The 24,901-nt window shown below is 34.6% G+C and overlaps 2 protein-coding genes across 2 annotated transcripts; one reads left to right on the top strand and one right to left on the bottom strand.

Moving 5' to 3' along the window:
• Nucleotides 1–5,020: 5,020 nt before the first annotated feature.
• Nucleotides 5,021–13,226, top strand: LOC132543292 (large ribosomal subunit protein mL65-like). Its single transcript, XM_060206781.1, has 5 exons — nucleotides 5,021–5,165; nucleotides 7,252–7,871; nucleotides 8,704–8,815; nucleotides 10,114–10,293; nucleotides 12,022–13,226. The coding sequence occupies exons 1-5, from the start codon at nucleotides 5,021–5,023 to the stop codon at nucleotides 12,420–12,422; spliced, it is 1,458 nt and encodes a 485-aa protein (XP_060062764.1). The 3' UTR covers nucleotides 12,423–13,226.
• Nucleotides 13,227–21,378: 8,152 nt separating this feature from the next.
• LOC132543327 (E3 ubiquitin-protein ligase TRIM71-like) lies at nucleotides 21,379–23,307 on the bottom strand. The gene has a single exon (XM_060206816.1). It carries the CDS (start codon nucleotides 23,305–23,307, stop codon nucleotides 21,379–21,381), a length of 1,929 nt encoding a protein of 642 aa, XP_060062799.1.
• Nucleotides 23,308–24,901: the final 1,594 nt, after the last annotated feature.

Here is a 24,901-nt window from a genome sequence, read left to right as displayed (position 1 = left end):
CCTGACACGTCCTTAAATGACCTTGGCTATTGATAGAACGTAAAACAACAATAAATCAAACCATATTTGCAGAATAATTTTATGTAACCTACCCATCATTCAAAACATTTGTTTATTTTTGAGTCCTCCATAGGTGTTAAGATATTAAATACATGAACCTATACCTGACCGCAGTAACCTTGGGAAAAGGAGACTTTGTTTATAGATATCCTCAATCTTTACACATTGTGTTCTTTTCTTTTTTTTCCCTTTTTTTGTAATTTTATAAATGTTTATTATTTTTGTATATCAATAACAATCCATCTCTAAACATGATCGAATCATGTGTTTTCACATTCCGTAGATGTCATACAAATTTTTCACATATATCGGGGAAAATGGAGTTCAGATTTAAATTTTGGGATATGAATGTTTGATGTGTGTAATTCATTTTTTCCATGGCATTAATGTATAAGGATAACACTGATGATTGGTATACTGTTATTGTATGGATACTGTATGTATTTGATGTAAACATGAGGAGTAAACATACACATAGATTGATTATGTATGTATGTAATATGATATTTATGATGATCATTTGATTATGGTAAATGATATTGATTATTGACTATTGGTTATTGATACTGCAATTGAATATTATATGTTGACTGTATATATTAGTGATAAATTAACTTAATATAAATGCAAGGAACAAGGGCAAGCATTATACATACATTGTATTATACATCCTTGGTAAGTGTATGATGAATATTTGTTGAAAATATGCTAACTAAATTAGGTCAAATCAATGAAATTTATTCATTCAATTTTGTAAAAAATGGATGCATGATCACAAATTTGTATTGCTTAGTAAACACCGTGCTGTCAAATATTTCTGTAATGCAATATTGATAATTGAAATTGGAAGATACGTTTTTAAATCCGTAGTTAACAGAGTAAATAGAAACAGCTTTTTCAGCTTTTTACCCTATTTAGATGATAATGATGAAATCCCTGAGTTCAGAGTTATTGAAGTGGAAAAGGTAAAACCTTTCTATTATTTCCACACAGAATGCTATTTTTGTTTGTTCATGTTCACCATGATCTCTGTCAGTATTTTTAATAACATTCTTGCCAAAACATGTATACGTCAGGTTCCAACAATTATCCGAATAAAGAATTTAAAGTATTTTGTCTGTGTGCCATACATTGAATGAAAACTGTATCCTTAGATACTATATATATTAAAGCAAGATTTGAATGTCTGAAATCCACCAGAAGAAATTGTGTTCGCATTTTAGTTAGATGTCATGTCATTTTTATGCTTTGCACTTCCTACTTCACTACAAAACACCAACAGGGAATACAGAGTAGATTTAATTAATAATGTAAAAATTAAAAAACCTCTGTTTTCTCTCTCTCCAAACAGAGATATAAATAAGTATAGATCTGTGTTACATACGTCTCTGTTCCAAATGTTGATATAGTGCTCTAACTATAGATAAGTAAAATTATGCTGATCCCGTGTTTATGTTAAATTACAAATGTAGGTGATTTATAGATGTGGGCAGGGAAGAACTGCCTCTATGTCATATCAAACATTTCAAAAGTATTTTGTAGTCAAATGATGTTTTTCTGAACTATGCTAATTCTAAGACAATTAAAAGTATTTTGATTAAATCAGTGTACAAGTATATTTGTTTACGAGTTCTGTTTTGTTTCTTTACCTATGATACATTGCCAGGGTACTTAAACAGACTTAGATATAGTTCATGCTTATGGCAATTACCTTGTTATTATGTACATACACTGTACATTGTTGAGCATAATCATTTGCTCTATGCCCAATTTATGTAGCACATACACATAATGCAAATTGCATGGGGATTGATTAGAACACAGGGCTACATCACTGTTGTAAGGCTTTAAATATGTACAGGCACATTTAGTATATGCTTGAGTTCTTTGTTCGTAGGTATATGAGACAGACAACTCAAGCATATTTATATGAAGCCTAATTACAACAGTGACGTGTGCTGGCCAAAAATTAGTTAGAGCCAAGTCCATGATTATCGCTTTCATTTTTGAGAATGTTGTCGAGGAAATATATCCATGTATACAAGTAAAATAGTAGTTTGATAAGATAGTTTGGGAGTTTGGGATTTTTAAATGAGAATGAATCTAATGAAAATGAGCAATATTTGTCCATGACTGGCAGATTTTGTGTGATGTGAATTGAAATATTCCAGAAATTTGATGTCTGATTACTTTTAATGAAACTGTGAAACAAAAAGTTAATTAAATGCCTTTTTAAAGTTTTGTCTGTCCTGATTTATTGATTCATAGGAAAGATGATTGCAAAATTTGTTGAAAGATAAGATGACAGATAAAGCAGCTTCAACTGTGCTGATATCCAGCTCGTTATTCCACTGATAGTGCGTATTTATACACTGTAGAAGCCCTCGTACTTTGGTTAAACAAAACCTGGTACATGTGACAGTGATACAGTGGTACATATAGTTGGTATACATTTTTAAGTACTGCTACTTACAGTTTCAGTGTTCATGGTTTGGAAGAAAACTTCTTGACCTATGCACAACACTAAATCAGCAATAAAGAGTATGTTTATTAAAAACATTTTTTTTTAACAAGATGAATTCTTTAGATAATGGTAACAAATTCTACTTGTACCAAAAATTAAAATCTAGTTATCACCTACAACCGTTCATAATGATTAAAGACTTTTATCTTCATAGGTATTGTACTAAATCTAAGATAGAATGGAACATAATCTGAGATCAGAAATATTTAGCAGATGCGAGACCAAGAGAATACTTCATCCCCTGTGAGATGAGAAAGTGGGGTAATAATCAGGAGGCTTGTATGGTGTTTGCAACTTATTATCCTTGCCCAAAGAGATGAGATCCCACTATCTCAACCAAAATTGGGTGAATGAATAATAATAATTCCAACCTGGGGCCTGAGTTTTTGATTGTGTCTGTCATCCTTCATTTGGACATTTGAATTACTAAATAAAGTTTTTCCCTGCTAAATATCCCACATTAATAGTTACTGGAACTTCATACTTGGGTGTGGGTTCACCTTGGTGTGGTGGTGTCATATTTCAAAATTAGGTAATTCTGGCCGATATTATGACCTTTGGCCTACATATGTACATTGTACAGTCAATGCAATAATTTGATGTGGCTCTCTCCTACATTACTAGACATTGATATCTCATACATGTAGCTGAGGTATGGGTTCACCTTAATGAGGCAGTGTTCAGAGTATCAAAAGTAGGTCATTCTGTCCTACATTTTTGATGTTTGACCTATTTCAAGGAAATAGTTTTCCCTGTCCCTGGCTTTAACATCTACACTACTTATCACTGGAACTTCATTCTTAAGGTATTGGTTGACTTCGTTTTGGCGTCGTGTCATGTATCAAAACAAGACCGCTCTGGTCTGTGACCTTCAGCAATGGACTATAATATGCGGTATTGTCTAGCTTTATTTTTCTTACATTACTTTTATCTTAGTCGTTATCGTTGCTGTCAATTGTGCAGAAATATATGTTTCTTTGCCATACATCTCAACGCTCCATGCTAAATTTTCCACCGAACCTTTCGTCCAGATTAATAGCAATAAAATTCGGTCTTATATTGTTCACAGTATAATAAGATCTGAATTTGAATTTGATACTCATGTATCTGGTCATGTAGAGTTCATGTAGAGTCCGAGGGATCTGGGTTCGATTCCTGGTCTGTGTAGTTTAAATATGCAATCAAAATTTCTTTGAAATGGAATATAATCACCAGTTGGTGTTTCTCTTCGTTGATTTGGGCTGTCGATTCTTCTCGTTCTCTTATACATATCAAATTCTTGAAGTCTGTAAGTGTAATGGAACAAATAACTGACACCCTTAACTTTTTTTTTCAGTAAGACATGATGGCATAATTTCCTCAGCTTGAACTCAGAAACTCTAATGGTTTTGTAATCTATATCCATTCCCAAAATATCCACTGGTTTTCCCACCGTTGTTGAACTACATGATGGATTTACAAATTAAAACAGACGACGTATGAAAAGAAAACTACCACCAATGGATAGAGATCGGTTGTTGGTAAAGGTGGAGGGGTGATGTTCCATTCACTGAGTAGAGATTGGTCATTGGTAAAGGGGGAGAAGGAGGGTGCTGTTCCATCCAATGATTAGAGATTGGTCTTTGGTGAAGGGGAAGGAGGAATGGAGTGCTGTTATTGTTCCATCCAATGGGTAGAGATTGGTCGTTGGTAAAGGGGAGGGTGATGGAGCAAATGCTGTTCTATCCAGACAAGTGTGTTATTCTGAAAATCTAAAACAAGTGCCATTCACGGTCATTCAGTACAAAAAAAATCAACTTCTTGGTTACATTTAATTTCTCATATATATTTCTGTGCATTACAATAACAGCATTAGTTCATGCGGTGGAAACCGGCCGGTTAAAATTATTTACTTTTATCGCTAATTCGATCTTACATTTGCTGTTGACTATTGCAATACACATCTTAATTCAGTTGGTAACAATCAATGAAAATACTCTGTGACAGGCATATAAAATCCGACTTAACTACAGATCCGAGACCGTGATGATTTATCGTCTAATATCATTAATGTGCATTGATTCTAAAAAATAATCCTATTGTCAATAGGTTCTCCTATTTTCTCTCTTTTTTCCGAACTATAATGAGCAGAAACTGCAACTTTAATAATTTCAATTGTTCACACTACTGGTTTTGGTAAATGTATGTGTTGCAGTAGAACCTGGTCGAAAGAGGTGAAGCATTTTCACAGAACTGAAGAAATGGCGAATATTTGCGATGACAATTGATGTATTTGATCTAATGAAAATGTCGTCGTTGAACATCGAATCCGTTCACCTACGACCGGGTCTGTGTTAAGATTGAGAACCCGCATACTATTCAAGCGTGTTCTGACTATGATCAATATTCGCTATGTAAGCCTTATGGTGACCAGGATCAATAGAAATGGCGACAAACATGTGGAGGTCACCGGTCCGTTTCTCAAATAATTTGAGAGTTTTGCGCCATAGAAAGTCCACTGAACGATGTTTTTCTTCAAGTGCAGTACAAATTCAAGATGATGAAGTGCACTATCCACCGGTTAAGGGAAAATACCCTCCAGGTGATTAACACGCATATAATATACATGTAGCTCAGTTTGTTCACAAATGCAACTGTCACTGATTGTTTACAGGTTTACAACTCCATGTATATGAAATGAAAACTCCCAAAATGAAAAACACAGCCCTGTCTACGATTCCCTGCAGAAAATAGAATATAGATATTAGGTGCACATTAGATTTTTGCGTGGATTGTTTTCAACGCCACATTCAAATGCCCACGCTGTTACTGAATATTAGTGATACTTTAATATGTGCTTTCCTGATCTTGGGTTTCAATTTAGCTGTTGTCTAGTTTTTCATGGATATTGATGAACACGGGTTGTGCCTGTTTCCCAGATATATGATGCGTAACATTTCTTGCATCTGATACTGTATGAACATTCTGCGACATGTTCTTTGGATTTTTTGTTATCAGAGTGGACTAGGATATTTCGAAGTGTCTTGTGAGGTTTCAAGGCTGCTGCAGTACCATGACCACAGTAAATCCTCTGAAACACCAAGGAAAAGAAAAAAAAACAAAAGGACAAGTTGTCATCCCTTATATCAAAGGCCTGTCAGAAACAATTTGGAGGATTTACCCTGGTCATGGCATTGCACCGGCAATGGTTCCGTACCATCTCATACACTATGTACATCAGTGCTAGTACACTCCACACTGGTCATTTGTCTGATTAAGATGACTGTATAGTCATTGAAACATCACACTTTAATCTTCTACTGATCATGTTATAAGAACTTCTATAATATTGACATTGTGAAGAAAATGTTCCAAACTATATGTTAAGTCCTTTTAAACATTTGCAACAAAAAAAAATGGATATCTTTGACAAGGCCCAATAACCAATGCAACATTAGATATTTTTACACAAAGTATGAATGATTCAATTGTCTGACTTTTTGTTTATCACAGGTCTCTATATTACTTAACTGTTTTGTGTAGCTAAAAAGAGTTCATCATTGACATTTGCACTAAATGCAACATTGGCTCTACACTATAGTCATTGGTAAATAAAGTCTCTGATGTAAGTTGTCATCAAAACACAAAGTTAAGTGATAGAATTTAATATATTTGTTGTGCAAAAATATACATTGTCAGCTATTTGTCTTTTGGGTCATATTTAAAGAATAACACCCTTTTGAGTTGCTAATTTTTAAAAGAGCTTTATGTGTTTCTTTATAAAAATGACCCAGCATTAGAGTACAAGTGTGAATAACTGAATACTCAAAGCAGTAACTACCGTATCCCTCATAAAGGGGACTGTTGTTGTACCATGTTTATGGTAATAGTGTACATTCCTTGCATTCTACAACAAAATTAAATGAAGCATGCTTTATTTTACTCTTTGTATATACATTTCCATCAGATATATAGTATATGATTTGATTTATTGAAATGTAATTGTAAACAAACTAGACATTGTCTTTTTCGTTTTCAATTTCCCCAAAAACAAAGTTTATATCCTAGCTACCTATCTCAGTGATGGTAAATAAACATGTCATTTTTGAGGGGGTTATTAATAAAAAGCCTGACTTGTTATGGCATTTTAATACACAACACAATGACTTCAGAAGTTGTGTGTGTGTGTGTGGGGTGGGGGTGGGGGGGTCAATGAGGCTTCAATTTTTTCTTAATCAGGCCAAACAAAAGATATATGAGTTTCCTGCAACTGTAAAATTTTGGGAAGGTTGGTAGGCCAAAAAAAAAAGTTTTATATGGTTTTTATTTGTGAGAGAGATCTTGGGTTTTTCTTTTTTAAATTGCTTTAAAAAGTTAGGGTGGGCTGAAAATATTAGGGTCATTGGAAACAGGAAATATTTATAGTTTTATTTCGCTTACCACAGTAGCTAGGTTTTCCAAATTTTAACAGGTTGCCTAGTAGAAGCATTCTCTCGCTCTCCCACTTGACAGATGTATACATGTATGTTCCGGAATTCTGAGTTTCTATGCAATGAAGCCCCAGCATACTCACTCAGCAAAACAATTGCAATCTTTTTGTATGTATTTTTGTATGTATGTTTGTATGTATGTATGTAAGTTCATGCTCTTTGTCATTGAAAAATAAAACAAGTACTTCTACATTTTAGGTGACTGGACAGGAATGGAACGAGAGTATGTGTGGCAGATGTACGAGCGGGAACAAGAGTTGTTGGCGATTCCATCAGTACAAGGGCGTATCAACCATATAAAAGAAATCCAGAGAGCCCCTAAGTGGTTATCAAGAGATCAAAGATTTGCATGGTTCTTTGACGGCAAAAGTCTTGAGCCACGTCTGCTCAACTACCAGTTTGACAAGACAAAGACACTTCCCATAGATGGACTTCCTAGTATATATGACAATGTTGATGTAAAAAATGAACTAGAAGTTATAACTCCAGTTGTTAAAGATATTATATTGAATGAATGTGAAAGAGTTAAACGAAGATCAGATCTAGCCAACCCTATTGGAATGAGCAAGGAAAAAATTTCAAAGCTGTTGGTAAAAAGTTTGATTGTGAAGATTCTGCCATACTTGTCCAGTATTCATTCTCACTTATTAACATCAGAGTTTTCGGAAGACGTTTTTCAACAAGCATATTGGGATCGTTATTCTGAAACTGGGCTTGTTGCTGAAAAACTTAAAGAGAAAAGTAAGAATAAAGTGATGAAATTCCAGGGAGAATATAAGACAAGTTTTCAGTTGAAGACCATGCAGCCATTACCAGAGGTAAGTAATGCTTTGATATTCAGTCACATGCAGATCATGTGATGTGGTAAATACTGTACATATCATGTGACCTGTTTAATACAGTTATACTTAAACATGTTGTATGTCATGTATGTCATGATAAATAGCTTTCCTACATTTTGTAAATACCTCTTCCTAAAGTTGTCATACAACTTGTCAGATTATTCCATCTCATTTGTACCAATGACTTGGTTAATATGTCCCCAGTAAATGCTTATTCCTACACAATTAATAATCCTCCTGAAACTTAATTACATTACATATATCTTATGTGTTCTTATCAGACTATGGTTGATATTTATATTTACAATATTTCAATAATAATATCATTCAAAGAGTCAGATACTAGTATTTACCTTGTGTAATCTAAGTTCAAAATTAGATAAATTCATAGGAAACAGCTTTCACAAAAGCTGTTGATGAATAGCTAAACCCAGCACATTTTCCTATGATAGCAACAGAAAAAATCCTGCATTTCAAAAATGTCATTCACATGAAATAAACATATTTGATATATGTACAATACTTTCCTGATCATATCAGTAGAAAATTGCATAAATCTTTCTATATGTATATGAAATTATTTGGGCAAAATACATTGTACTGTGGTAGAAAATATTAATAACCGTAGATGTTTGAAAATTACACACCGAAACCGGGTAATAGAGAGCTGCATAGATATACATTTATATAGGATGGCCCACCTCATTTTTGAAATAATACCCAAGTTTTCCCTTTGTCTATTTCATGTACACCTTTTGTACAGTGGTTGTAGAATAAAGTCAGGTTTAAAAGTTCTATGTGTTGGCAGTTTGTAGGTCGAGATTCAGAGACTTGCGTTGGACAGGATTACCCAAAGTGCCCTTATCACCCTGTAGTAATGGGGCAATGCAAAGAGAAATGCACACCACACTTTTTACCGGGTAAGTCCTTCAATACTCTTTTATACGATTTAATGTCCATGCAATTTGATATAGGAAGATACAGTGTTACCCATGTTAAACTATCCTGTCATGTCAAATTCCATGTCAATTTATATCTTGAGAACTAGCGCTTCAATGATACATACGTTTGGTATCATATCACAGTGCTTTCTTGTGTATTCTATTAATTTGTTTTGTGTATCTGCATCATGATTCGTAAAAAGTACTTTCGGATTAAATCAGGTTTATCATACCCACAAAAAGAAATAGACTGATATTTTCTAATTATTCAGCAAAGATGTGGTTGGTCCACTGTGCATTTCATACCCCATAAATATCAGAAATCATACAAAAAGAATTTTTTTGATAATATTTAGTATTGAAATATATGGCATGATTATGAAGTTGAACTTTTGAACATACACATGTATTGTGATACATACAGAATGGTAAGCCGCATACCATGATACATACGGTATTGTGAACTAATGTAATGTCTTTGCAGTCCTATCAAGAATTTCTTGATAGATTTGTTTGTATTTACCCTATGATATATACATGTGTTATAAGATCAAATTCTACACCATACCATATCATGATGGTCATCAGTCAAGGTCAAAGGTCACATTTGAATTCTTCAGCCAATTCATTAGACAATGATATTGCACTATGCATTGGAACTAGAACAGTCATGTCTGTCAGAAATTTTCTGGTGAGTTCCATGCATTAGTGAGTAACTAATAGATCAATGACAGCTTCAGTCTAACTATTTCTTTGCAATCATTTACAATTTAGTTATTGTAATAATGGGTAATTTTTTAACCAATGAGTAAAACACTGTTACTTCTCAAGCCTTGGGAGTAAAATATGACTTCGTAACTGCTATATTCATTTACATTTCTTTATATAAATAAAACAAAACCAACATGGTTGTTACTCATTTATTCAATATTTTTATTTACCATTGCTTTTGTGTTGAAAGCGGTGGAAGTTATAAAGCCCCTATTGGTTGACTGTTGGCTGTGAATTGTCATGAAGGTCATCAACTTCAGAATTAGATATAATCTGAATCATTACAATGCTTCCTGGTTTTAAAAGGGAGAATCATTGATATAAAGTGTTGTGTCATCTGTTATTATGCAAAGTTAGAAAGGGTGTTGGCTAATGTACTCTGCCTATATTCAGTTCACTATATACATTGTCAGGATCTCAAAGCACCACTTCACCCTCGATTCATTTGATTATTCTTTTGTACATTTACACAATACAGATTTAAGTGAAAGAAGACTCTTTTACAGGTGTAAACATTGGCTCTCCATGTGAGTTTGGGTATTTGTCAATTGAGACTGTGAACTCCTACAAGTTAGACAGAGCAGCTGCAGCATACCGTTCCAGTCCTGAAATCATCCCAGAACTCTGGCAAGGATTTGCTCTCAGTTCATCCTTCCTTTCAACTGTAGCACAGGCTCACTACCAAGGTAAGAAATCATATAATGCTATATACAGACTCGCTTCCAAAATAAGACACTGCTGTATCACTATCTTGGTAAGACACACTAATATTTACAAGATAAGACACCGTGTCACTTCAAAGATAATACAACATGTCAACTGCCAGGTAAGACACCATATTATTTCCAATGCAAATCACCATGTCATTTCTAAGATAAAACAACATGCCATTACCAAGATAAGACACCATATCATTTCTAATACAAGACACCACATCATTTCTAAGATAAGACAATATGTGAATACCAAGATAAGACACCATATTATTTCTAATGCAAGACACCACATCATTTCTAAGATAAGACAATATGTGAATACCAAGATAAGACACCATATTATTTCTAATGCAAGACACCACATCATTTCTAAGATAAGACAACATGCGAATACCAAAGATAAGACACCATATCATTTCCAATTTTTTATTTTTTGTAAGTCACTTCTGTCATTTCTGATATAAGACAACATGACAATACAAATGTAAGATGCTGTCTGTATCTAGCTAAGACAATATTCCACTATATAGTTAAGGTAAAATAACAGGTAAGACTACTTATTGCTACCAAGATAAGACACCATTATAGACTTTATCTCGGTTGATAAAGAGAAAATTTTGAACTCCATAAATTATTCAGCTACAAAACATATCGTCTTGAAGTATGAAACAAAATTATTTCTACTTTTATTGAAGTAAAGACTGTCAGGTACACAATATTTTTTTCCTCCACTCAAAGGAATGGTAAAATGATCTTCATTTGTTAAGATATCATTTGTTTGGCATTGACCCACCAACCTGAATTATACCCCAACTGAGGAAAATTTATGATGAATGATTGAATCCAATTGTTTTGTATTATTGTGAACGTTGCTTCTAGAATCTTAGGTCTTCACTCTGAGGTCTTGTAAATTATTAAACTACTTTTGTGAAATTACCAGCACCTTCATTTGATAAATACATGTAGTTCTATTATCCTACCTTTACTAAACTTATTCTACAGACATATGGTGTCAAACTTATTGTCAAACAAATTAAACATATGATTGTTGAATTAATTAATCACCTTTTAAAACATAAAACAAGTTTGAAATACAGAGGGATTATACTAAATTTAATGTAAATGATATGAAAATAATAGCTTTGAGTCAAGCTGTTCTTGAGTTTCACATCTAATATCGAAGAATAGCAAGATTACCGCGTATGTATAGAATGAATAATATGAAAATATGATAAAGTGTAACAAATACCGCTGTGTAACCTAGTTCATTGTATGAAAACTGTAAATATTTTTTTCAGTTTTAGCATTTGCTAAATTAAGCATTCTGATACATTTAAATAGATAGTGACTAAGGCTATTTCTGAGTCAGAAAACATATTTTTGACATATTTTAGAGGTTTAAAAAAAGCCTTTCATGATATTATTACAATAGTCACTTGACTATTGTAATAATATTACAATAGTAATTTTACTACCAAAATACTATCATGATAGTTTGTTTATCCCAAAAAGTCACCTCTAAAATAGAGAATATTTTAAGATTAGCCTGACAGCATTGATATGAATTGAAAAGCTTACTGTGTACACTTGAAATAAAAAACAGAACACTAAAGCTCCAGTTTAAAAGCACATTCAGTTAAAAAATGCTATATATTTCTGTAAGTTTGTGGTAATGACATTTTCTCTCGCTGGTTTCAGGGTTCAGTACTTACCATGATATGACATATCCTTTAACATCACAGACCATTGTCACAGATGGCAGGAAGTTTTTGTTTGGTGCCTACCAACTGAACACACTGCACCTCTGGAAGACCGACGAAAGCAATCCTATCTGCAATCTGTTTTGGCATACAGAGATGGATATGTTTGAGGGAGTGAAGGATGGCAATATCGTAGGATTCAATGACAATGTACTTCAAACTCTTCTTAAGTTCCTATTATTGGGCACACCAGATCGAGGCTACAACTTAAAGCCAACTATCTCTCATATTGAACCAACACAAACGATAGAGGACTTTGTACCTAGGGATGAACTTGTAGATGATGATGATGAAATCTCATCTTCAGAAACAGAAATAGAGAATGAAAGCATGGATTGATATGTCGTAACAACTTAATAAGAAACCCAAACAAAGCAGTGTTGGACTTTTTATCTCCCCTAAATGAAGTCTTCACTTAGATTAAGGAAGTATGTTGTCATATCTTAACAAACAACCCAGACAAGGGGGCAATGTTGAACTTTTTATCTCCCCTAGATGAAATCTTCACTTAAATTAAGGGGGTATGTTGTTATAACTTAACAAACAACCCAAACAAGGCAATGCTGGAATTTTTATCTTCCCTAGATGACGTCTTCACTTTGAACCAGCCTAAGGAATTATTTTAAATTTTGTACTTAGTTAGAAGCCGTCACATAAAACCAACTTAGGAATGAAGGACTTAATACAACATGTAATTCATACTGTAGGAGGTAATGACAGAACAGTATGGAAACTGGATGTATGTAGGTTACAGAGAACACAGTACTTTTACTTGTATTACACTTCTTTCATAAATATTAGACGATTCACAATAATATGTATTTCTAAAATTGGCTGTTTTATTTTCATTGGGTCCAAATTTATGCACCTGTCTGTTTGTCCATCTATCTGTCAATCTATCTGTCTGTCTGTCTGCAGTGTCATATTCAGCATTATTAATCTATGAAGTGATTTGAAAGGGGGTAAAAATCAGCCCTGAAACTGCAGAATTTGGTTTGTGTAACATGACTTGTTTGTGTAACATATAATTACACTGAAAGTTAGTGAGCATGTGCAGTGTACAATGACTGAAGTAAAGTATGAAAGTAAATAAAGTTTATTATATACATGACCAAAATCATGTGTTTCTGACTAAACACTTATTCATTGACAGTAATTGGATCAAATGTGATTCTGATGAAATACATTTGTATAATTTGCAAAATCTCCAATAGCATTCAGAATCTTCATTTGTTTCATTGAGAAAATATTTTGATTGAATTTCTTGCAGTCATTTGAAATATTGATGAAGGGAAGTAACCTCTTTTCAATAAATGTTTTTCCCTGTATAATGATCAATAAGAGAAGTAGATAATGTTTTTACCAAAACCTTTTTTGCAAAATTCAACTTATATATTTTCGTCTTGCTGCTTTTCAGTGTATGTGTATCAATAGTAATGGTGATGGGTCAGGGTTCGGGACCTACAATAGTGATAACAACAATAATAATTGAGCAGTTGCCAGATACTGGCCACAGGTCAGTGGTTTTTCTCCAGAGATTCAGCCTGCCGGGCATGTCCTAAAATGACCGTGGCTGTGAATAGGATGGAAAGCAATAAGAATACTAAACTAAACCCACAATAATGATTTAAGTCAGTTGGCAGAGTTACGGTGCAGGTTAACTGTCATAATGTAATTTTGTGGGCATGGTCATAGTACACGTTAACAATCATGAGGTCAATCAGTGCACACATTTATTGTACAAGTTAACCATCCTATGATAAATAAATGGGAGGCTTTTTACATGCAGGAAAGGCTTGCAATGTATAATTTGTCTCAGGGTGACCTATTGTGATCCCCTTTTGTCCGGTGTTGTGCATCATGCATCATAAGCTTTTAACATTTTTGACTTCAGGAAAACTCCTGAACCGATTTCAATGATTTTTCTCCATGGCTAAAGACACTTCAGGACTTCAAAAATCTCAAATCCCAAGTAGAGTTAAGCAATCTTCATGGATGAAAAGGCCTTCACATGGTTTACCAATATTGTAAATTTCATGACCCAAGGGGAGGGGGTAAAATTTACTATAGTTGATATAGTAAATTTACATTTTCTGTGTTATTTGATTATTTTTATTGAATTGATGCAAATATTGACCTCGGATGACCCCTAGTGGCTGTTTGTCAAATTAGACAGAAATTTCAAAAATCTTCATCTCAATACCTAGATATTGTAGAACTAAATACTCTTCATGGATGGAAGTTTCTTATGGTGCTTTATAAAAATTGTAAATTCCATGACCACAGGGTTTGATATTACCCCTTTTGGGAGGGGTAAAATTTACGACATTTTGCATAGGAAAATTACGTTCTTGAGCATAATTTCAGAAAATGTTCAGGCTTGGTTAGTTGTTTAAAAAATGTTTATATTAGAATTAGTATAAGTTGACAGTTTGATGACATGCACATATTGACCTTGACTGATTACCAGGGACTGATGGGCGGGAGCCAAAAGCGTCAAATTCACTGAAATTTCAAAGATGTTGTACTGTTCCTGGATGGAAGATAAGTCATGTTTACCAAAGGTTGTTGGCCATAGCTTTTCAGCATTATACTCTTCATCACAATGGGGATCATAGCTCTCGGTTATATCCCATCAGGTCCACGGGAGATAACTGATATGCTGACAGACACCCCTTATGTGCAAATCTCATTAACAAATACTGTAAATATGGGAAAATTCAAATATTGAGTATAATGTCTTTTAATTCAAACTTGATTAGAAGCTTTAGCATGGGACAGCAGTTAATATATACACAATTTATATTTGCATTATGTGTACAATATAGTTAAAAAATAATTTCTATGATGTGCTACAAGAAGCATTGTGACTTAGGTGACCATTAAGGCCCTTCGGCCTCTTGTTGGTAATGGAGTATAAGCAAGTCAAAAGCATGAGTTTTTTGTTAATAAGAGGTCCATACTTTTTTACTTACAAAACATTTGTCGAAGTCTTTGGATTGGCTTATGACAATGAAGTTAGATTGTGGTTGGTTATATGGTTATGGAAGTTAAGGTTGGTTAATCCTCTAGTTACATAGGTTATACTGGAGTTAGGATACCATTACACTTGCTACGTTTGAGCAAGATTATATAGGATTACTGAAGATCAAAATTTCATTGGAGTTAGGCTATGGTAGGGTGGCACAGTAGTTATGCACCCACCTTTCACCTAGCCATCCGGAGTTTGTCTTCTGGAACAGATGTGAAAAGGTATGGGGTCACATGGGTTTTCCCGGGGTACCCTGGTTTCCTCCTACAATAAGACCCAATGCACACATCCATACAGGCCAACAAGAATGATTAATTCAAGCTGATAATTTGTTTTGCAACTGTGGAAAAATAAGTAAAGTTAACATATATTTCTAAGCTATGGTCACTGGGTATATTCTGTATTGGTGATTTCAGTTAAATTGGGATTAGACTTGGGTTTTTTTGGGTTTTTTTCTCCTTTTGTTTTTGTTTTATTTTTTTTTCATTGAGATTTTTGCCATCAAATGCAATTCAATAAGAAAACATTTTGAAACCTGAAATCAGCCGTTTCATCTACTCCCAAGGCCCTCTGTATGATATGTTAACCGTGGGCTTTTACATGGCTACATCTAGATAGTTCTAAACAAGTTGCCTTGATCATATATAATCTGGCCTTACTCTTTCTCCTACAAGTGCACAAATTGAATAAACTGTACTTATATTCATATATTGTGATGTCATGATAAGGGAAATGATGTTTTGTGCAACAAAATGACAGCCTCTATTAGATTTGTCATCCATATTTTATTAAACTAGTCTCAAAATTAGAATTTTTGCTTGTGAAAATAAATACTTCAGAGACTTGCTCCATGACATTTCAAAATGAATTGGAAATTCATTTAAGATCCTATTTATCTACCATCTGTTCCATACCTTTAGGATAGACTTACAGATATCTATTTATCTACCATACTTTTAGGATAGACTTACAGATATCTGTTTATCTACCATACCTTCAGGATAGACTTACAGATATCTATTTATCTACCATACCTTTAGGAAAGACTTACAGATATCTATTTATCTACCATACTTTTAGGATAGACTTACAGATATCTAGTTATCTACCATCTGATCCATACCTTTAGGATAGGCTTACAGATATCTATTTATCTACCATACCTTTAGGATAGACTTACAGATATCTATTTATCTACCATACCTTTAGGATAGGCTTACAGATATCTATTTATCTACCATACCTTTAGGATAGACTTACAGATATCTATTTATCTACCATCTGTTCCATACCTTTAGGATAGACTTACAGATATCTCTTTATCTACCATCTGATCCATACCTTTAGGATAGACTTACAGATATCTATTTATCTACCATACCTTTAGGATAGACTGACAGATATCTATTTATCTACCATCTGTTCCATACCTGTGGGATAGACTTACAGATATCTGTTTATCTACCATACCTTTAGGATAGACTTACAGATATCTATTTATCTACCATACCTTTAGGATAGACTTACAGATATCTATTTATCTACCATACCTTTTAGGATAGACTTACAGATATCTATTATCTACCATCTATCCATACCTTTATCTACCATCTGATATCCATACCTGTTTAGGATAGACTTACAGATATCTATTTATCTACCATACCTTTAGGATAGACTTACAGATATCTATTTATCTACCATACCTTTAGGATAGACTTACAGATATCTATTTATCTACCATACCTTTAGGATAGGCTTACAGATATCTATTTATCTACCATACCTTTAGGATAGACTTACATATATCTATTTATCTACCATCTGTTCCATACCTTTAGGATAGACTTACAGATATCTATTTATCTACCATCTGTTCCATACCTTTAGGATAGACTTACAGATATCTATTTATCTACCATCTGTTCCATACCTTTAGGATAGACTCACAGATATCTGTAACTAAGGTGGAGTCTGTAGGTATGCTGAATGTGCTTCAAACGTTTGCAATCAAATCCATTTTGGTGTGGTATCTGTCCTTAATATCAAGTTGATGATATCACTGAGTTGAATATGTAATATGCATTCACAAATTCAAATGTTGGAGAACTCATATCGCTATTTTTTTGAAGAGTTGTCATATTGCCAATTAAACAGTATAACTTCATAGTTTGGGGTATATGTAGGTGACAAACACTTTTAGAATATAAACTTCTTCATTTTTAGGTCACCTGAGACGTCCGCTGTGCGTAAGTGGTTGAACAATTGACATTTTCGACTTCTTAATAAACAAAAGGCGTGTTGATGATGGGCATGTAGCATGCTGGGATAAAGGGCTACCAAGTTTTTTAAAATGACACACTTTCAAGGTCGAAGGGGTCAAATGTGTTGTAATCTTAAACAACTTCGTCTCATAATGTAAAGGTCCAGGGTATGATATTAAGCCTCCATATTAACACTCCATTCACAAATAAAAATACAAATGAATAATAAATATTAAAATAGATTAAAAAATAGCATATTAATTACATATGGTTAAAATGAAAATTCAGAGGTAACATAGCGGTGAAATGAACTCCTCAAATTGGAAATATGTCGACAAGGATTTCAGTTATGAATGATCCACTAACATTCAAATATTGAATGATGTCACCAATTGTTATTATTGATTTTCAGGTGTGATATCAGTACATGTAGCATGTGTTGGATAGGAGATTTATTATCATGTATAGCATCCATTGAAAGCCAACCACCTGGGATTATTGTTACATATTAATGACAGTCTCTGTTACCAAGCATTAGACTGAAATCATGCACATAGTTGAAACACTACTCCTCCATTATGATCACCTAGATATAGAACAAGATACAAGCAGTTATTTGACATCTATATTATCAACACTTAGATAATGTTCATCCTCTTAATTAAAGGATATCAAGATTGATCACCCACTATGTAATTAATAATGATTTAATGATAAATTAATATCCTTATCAATATGAGGATATAGATAATCAATTACTTCAAACTAACAACACATTGTTTACTGACCACCGACTACAAACACATAGTAGTTGGCCATGATAACATACCATACTACAAACACATAGTAGTTGGCCATGATAACATACCATACTACAAACACATAGTAGTTGGCCATGATAACATACCATACTACAAACACATAGTAGTTGGCCATGATAACATACCATACTACAAACACATAGTAGTTGGCCATGATAACATACCATACTACAAACACATAGTAGTTGGCCATGATAACATACCATATTACAGACACGTTAAGTAGTTGGCCATGATAACATACCGTACTACAGACATGTTATGTAGTTGGCCATGATAACATACCATACTACAGACACATTAAGTAGTTGGCCATGATAACATACCGTACTACAAACACATAGTAGTTGGCAATGATAACATACCGTACTACAAACACATAGTAGTTGGCCATGATAACATACCGTACTACAAACACATAGTAGTTGGCCATGATAACATACCATATTACAGACACGTTAAGTAGTTGGCCATGATAACATACCGTACTACAGACATGTTATGTAGTTGGCCATGATAACATACCATATTACAGACACGTTAAGTAGTTGGCAATGATAACATACCGTACTACAGACACATTAAGTAGTTGGCCATGATAACATACCGTACTACAGACACATTAAGTAGTTGGCCATGATGACATACCGTACTACAGACACATTAAGTAGTTGGCAATAACATTGTACTACAAACACAAAGTAGTTGGAAATGATAACATACCATATTACAGACACATTAAGTAGTTGGCCATGATAACATACCGTACTACAGACACATTAAGTAGTTGGAAATGATAACATTGTACTACAAACACGAAGTAGTTGGAAATGATAACATACCATATTACAGACACATTAAGTAGTTGGCCATGATAACATACCGTACTACAGACACATTAAGTAGTTGGAAATAATAACATTGTACTACAAACACGAAGTAGTTGGAAATGATAACATACCATATTACAGACACATTAAGTAGTTGGCCATGATAACATACTGTACTACAGACACGTTAAGTAGTTGGCAATGATAATATACCATATTACAGACACATTAAGTAGTTGGCCATGATAACATACCGTACTACAGACACATTAAGTAGTTGGCCATGATAACATACTGTACTACAGACACATTAAGTATTTGGCCATGATAACCTACCATATTACAGATACATTAAGTAGTTGGCAATGATAACATACCGTACTACAGACACATTAAGTAGTTGGCCATGATAATATACCGTACTACAGACACATTAAGTAGTTGGCCATGATAATATACCGTACTACAGACACATTAAGTAGTTGGCCATGATAACATACCGTACTACAGACACATTAAGTAGTTGGCCATGATGACATACCGTACTACAGACACATTAAGTAGTTGGCAATAACATTGTACTACAAACACAAAGTAGTTGGAAATGATAACATACCATATTACAGACACATTAAGTAGTTGGCCATGATAACATACCGTACTACAGACACATTAAGTAGTTGGCCATGATGACATACCGTACTACAGACACATTAAGTAGTTGGCAATAACATTGTACTACAAACACAAAGTAGTTGGAAATGATAACATACCATATTACAGACACATTAAGTAGTTGGCCATGATAACATACCGTACTACAGACACATTAATTAGTTGGAAATGATAACATTGTACTACAAACACGAAGTAGTTGGAAATGATAACATACCATATTACAGACACATTAAGTAGTTGGCCATGATAACATACTGTACTACAGACACGTTAAGTAGTTGGCAATGATAATATACCATATTACAGACACATTAAGTAGTTGGCCATGATAACATACCGTACTACAGACACATTAAGTAGTTTGCAATGATAACATACCGTACTACAGACACATTAAGTATTTGGCCATGATAACCTACCATATTACAGACACATTAAGTAGTTGGCCATGATAACACACCGTACTACAGACACATTAAGTGGTAAGCAATGATAACATACCGTACTACAAACACATTAAGTAGTTGGCAATGATAACATACCGTACTACAGACACATTAAGTAGTTGGCCATGATAACATACCATACTACAGACACATTAAGTAGTTGGCCATGATAACATACCGTACTACAGACACATTAAGTAGTTGGCTATGATAACAAATTTTTCCCTACTGTATCATTTATCAATTATAATCGTTTTTTTTTTTCATTAGAGTAATTAGTACTATATAGATAAAATGTTCATGTTACTAATCCTAGATAAAATCTTCATGTTACTAATCCTAAATAAAATCTACATGTTACTGATCCTAAATAAAATCAACATGTAACTGATCCTAAATAAAATCTACGCGTAGCTGATCCTAGCCAAAGCTTATGAAGGAACATGTCCAAATACGTTTTGTCATAGTGTAAAATTGTATATCTTCTTGTGGCTTTTTGTGGAATTCATTTTCGTTGATATTATATTGGAGATAAAGTTTGATCACAATATGAAGTAATGCTGTACAATGCTTTGACCTGTTGATCTTTTCATGAACATCAAACTTCAAACGAAAATAAACCCCCTCGAAAATTATTGATTCTACTGTAGAGTAAACATACAGTTGAAGCTGCTAGTATCCAACATGTCACCATGATAATAATGATTTAGTTCCGTTTTGTTCAGTTACACCACAGTCATCAATATTCTAATGTTTATCGTGCGGCCTCTCTGTACTTTAAGTCTAGTAGTGGAGAATGTATATTTCTAGTTGGTTCAGGAAAGAACCACATCTACAGTACAGGGTTCCATGCTCGGACAATTAATTTACACGCAAAGAGCTTATCGGTTGTGTGTCATGAAATGCTCTTCAGCATCATTCCTGGAATTTATTTAAGTAAAAAGGCACGTGAAGCAACATCGAATCAATGGCGACGATTGATATGATCAAGTCAGCGGCCAGTTGAAAGTCAGAAGCTGACAAGTCGGAGTAAGCTCAGCTAGTGAAATGGTTTTATGACTACTTTCCTTAGTAAAATTTCTGTTCGCTAGGCTGTGCTTTTCGAAACTTCTTTGCGAAGAGATATGAAAGTCCAGTCTATACACACTAACGTTAATTCCTTATCAAATCCATTTTCATATAGCATACAAAGACTATCAAGGTCCGACGGTGTTCGTTGATGGCGTTACTTGGTGCTTTCCGCGAAGTTTATGTGGTAAATTTTCACTTCACCATGTTTATTACCAATCCAAACAAGTCCATCGTTGCCACAACTAACTGACCATGGGTGATGGATTCCATCCTCCTTTGTCAGTATTGCCAAGAATGTTTGACCTGTTTCGTCCAGAAGCATGATTCTATGGTTGTTAAAATCTGCCACTAGAATCCTACCATCGTTATCGCAGCATATACCTCTCGGACAAAAGCCTTCCGAGTTTGCACCCTTGCTTAGAATAAAATACTCCGTTTCCACGTGCCCTGTGGCATCTAAGATCGTCACGCAGTTCCTCTTCCAATCTGAAATTGCAATAAATCCTGATTTTGTAGCCGTCAGACGCGCCGGATACTCGACCAAAGGTGACGCAGCGAAAGACAGGATGTCCGGCGTTTCCATTCTCTTTTCCCCGTTCACAATCGTTTTCACTATTCTGTTTTTATGGTGATGTTCATAGTCGTAGAAAGCATTCTTCTCAGTTAAACAGATGACAAGTGCGCCTTGTTGTCGATCATACGCAATGCCTCTGGTACACAAATCCGTTTTAGTCACAACAGACATTTGCAAATTCTCATCCAATGTCACAACCTGTTTGGCGGAGTTGCATGACACATATTTCTTGTTGTCCGGCTCGCAGATTATATCATCCGCTGGTAATCCCAGGTTAATTGTTTGATGGACTCTGCCTCTATTGTCGTACAACTGAATCAGGCCATCTATTCCTTCTATGATCCACGAACGACCGTCTGTGGCGTACGAGATAGAAGAAACAGGTGCCCCGGCCGTCTTTATACAAAATGCGGATATCAAACGGGAATTTGAGTCAAGTTGAACTGTAGGTCCGACAAGACCAAACATAGGATTGAATTCTTCCAAAGACATTACCTTGGGAGAAAATTGAATACCTGAATTTTTCGATAAAGTCCGGACTGGCCCTTCTATCCTTAAACTTCTCAGCTTTCTCTGCAACTTCAGACCGCTTTCCACAATCTCCACATCATCAGATTGTTTCACAGCTGCACGAGCCACAAGGTATAAATTTGCGTAAGACTGCATATTGTTTTCCAATTTCTTACCAATATTTTTTGCAGGACTTATTCCCTTTCTCGCTTCTTCTCGGGCTCGCTTCAACATAAATTTCTTCATGTCCTCTATCAGCTCGTGCCATACTTTGGCGTGGTTAATTATCTCCCTTGCTGCTACTTCTTCTAAGCCCTCGAGTTTCTTGATGTGTTGAACTGTTTCGGTTTTCCTATCAGTCATCCAGAACAAGTGATTAGCAAATTCTTCAGATTCTACCAGGTCCGTCAGTTGTTCTCGGAAATTGTCGGACATTTCCGTAACAACTCGGCATAAATGAAGTTTGTGTTTGGTCATATTGCAGTGTTGACAAACAAGTTTTTCACAGTCGATACAGTAATACATATTTTTTTCATTCACGTGTATTTCACAGTATACATCACGTGTCAGCTTTCCTTGTAGGTGATCCTTGTCAATCGTTGCAACGTGGTGTTCACGGGTAGACCGGATGTTGTTATGATAATTGAAGCAAGATTCGCATAAATCTTGACTGCATTCTATACATCTTCCGATCGCGTTTTGATCGTTGTTACATACATCACAAATGATTCCCACAGAAATAGTGGACAAATTGAGATAGAGATTTTTCTTGAGGCCTTCAGCCCCTCGCCGTGGTGTGGGAGTTGCCTCGTCACACAGCGGACACTCTATAGTCCCTTCAGGACAGACAGTGTTTATGTAACCGTCCAGACAGGACTTACAAAAGACGTGATAACAGTTCAGTTCACGAGGATCAGTGAAATCATTCCGACATAAATAACACCGAGTGTTTTTTAAAAGACTGGACAGCGCTCTTTTTCCTTCCTGTCTTCCAGCCATGACGTTTTTCAGTATCGTATAAACAAATGCTTGTTAATAAGCACAGATATCCGAACACGTAATCTCTTTTCAAATAAGACCAATCACATCTCCATCACGCTGTAGTTAGCTCGTACACAAACTGGTCTTTGGTGCATGAAATATCACCGATGATTTTTACAATATAGGCATTCACGAATCACCGACAGCGTCAGCTAATCACATTTAAGCCTGATTGTAAAATTACATTCTTGCTGTTCTGTCGGGAAACTCCGTCCGTATGAGTTCGTCTAAAACACCTGATGTATTGAAATAATTCTAAACCATATTCATCATTGTATTGACATTCAACACTATACAATTAGCAAATAATGAACACGCAAACATTGGTAGGAAAATTGATTGCACACACCGGAAGTACACATGTACAAACACATATCAGAATTCAAATTAAAGCTGATACGTAACTGAGAGCTTGAACTATGGCTTCGTTGTATGAATTCATCATTTGCTAAATAAAATTATGGATATAATATGAAACAGTTTCCAGATGGAATAGTTCGCATGCGCTCTGGTTATCTACTCAAAGGTACAATTTATGTTTTTATCGAAGCACTAATTGATGTTTATAACCGATCCATATATTTGTACAGGTAATGGTGTGATGGATTTTCAGTCGGAACAAATATCGGACTGGTTCAGAATGATCGATAGATACTAGTACACAAAAGCTTCGTAACAGAACATATTGATAAGGCCGGTAGCGGTGATAAGCGCAAAAGGACATTCTCATATTGGGTTAATCACTGAAAAAACATAGCGACTTCCAGTGAAACTGGTTACGTGTTACGTACACCATACACCTATGAAGAGGAAAGGGGAGGCGGGGGAGAGATAATTTTTCGGTAATTATCTGCTCCGTATAAGGTAAATATAGGTAATGATTGATATACACCTCCTTGCGGACGGCTCGTTCCAGTATTAATGGCATTAAAAATAAATGTTCATTAATATTCAATTATTGATAAATTTGAATATTTAACGTTGATTTGAATGAATTTTCCAATTCAATAAGATGGATAACTCGAAAACTGAATAAAATTAATATTCAATTATTAATTTATATCGCTTTGATGTTCCTATCGCACCAAATATCAACAGGAACATGCATTTAACACATATCAATCAGGTACGAATTTATTTTAAAATATTAATGATTATCAAAATTGAATTCAAAAGATTCACCTGATAAACAAAACAATCTACTTGATCTCTCTATTTACATCATTGTTTAACATATTGGCCCATCCTCGAGGTGTCGAAATATTCACATCATTGTTTAACCTATTTGACCATCCTCGAGGTGTCGAAATATTCACATCATTGTTTAACCTATTGGACCATCCTCGAGGTGTCTAAATATTCACATCATTGTTTAACCTATTGGACCATCCTCGAGGTGTCTAAATATTCACATCATTGTTTAACCTATTGGACCATCCTCGAGGTGTCTAAATATTCACATCATTGTTTTAACATATTGCCCCATCCTCGAGGTGTCTAAATATTCACATCATTGTTTAACCTATTTGACCATCCTCGAGGTGTCTAAATA

Source organism: Ylistrum balloti, unplaced genomic scaffold (genome assembly GCF_031769215.1).
Source record: "Ylistrum balloti isolate Yb309-2 unplaced genomic scaffold, AGI_CSIRO_Ybal_v1 Utg369752, whole genome shotgun sequence".
In the NCBI taxonomy this organism is placed as follows: domain Eukaryota; kingdom Metazoa; phylum Mollusca; class Bivalvia; order Pectinida; family Pectinidae; genus Ylistrum; species Ylistrum balloti.
Note: the sequence above shows the minus strand (reverse complement) of the source record. Positions and strands in the feature narration are given on the sequence as shown.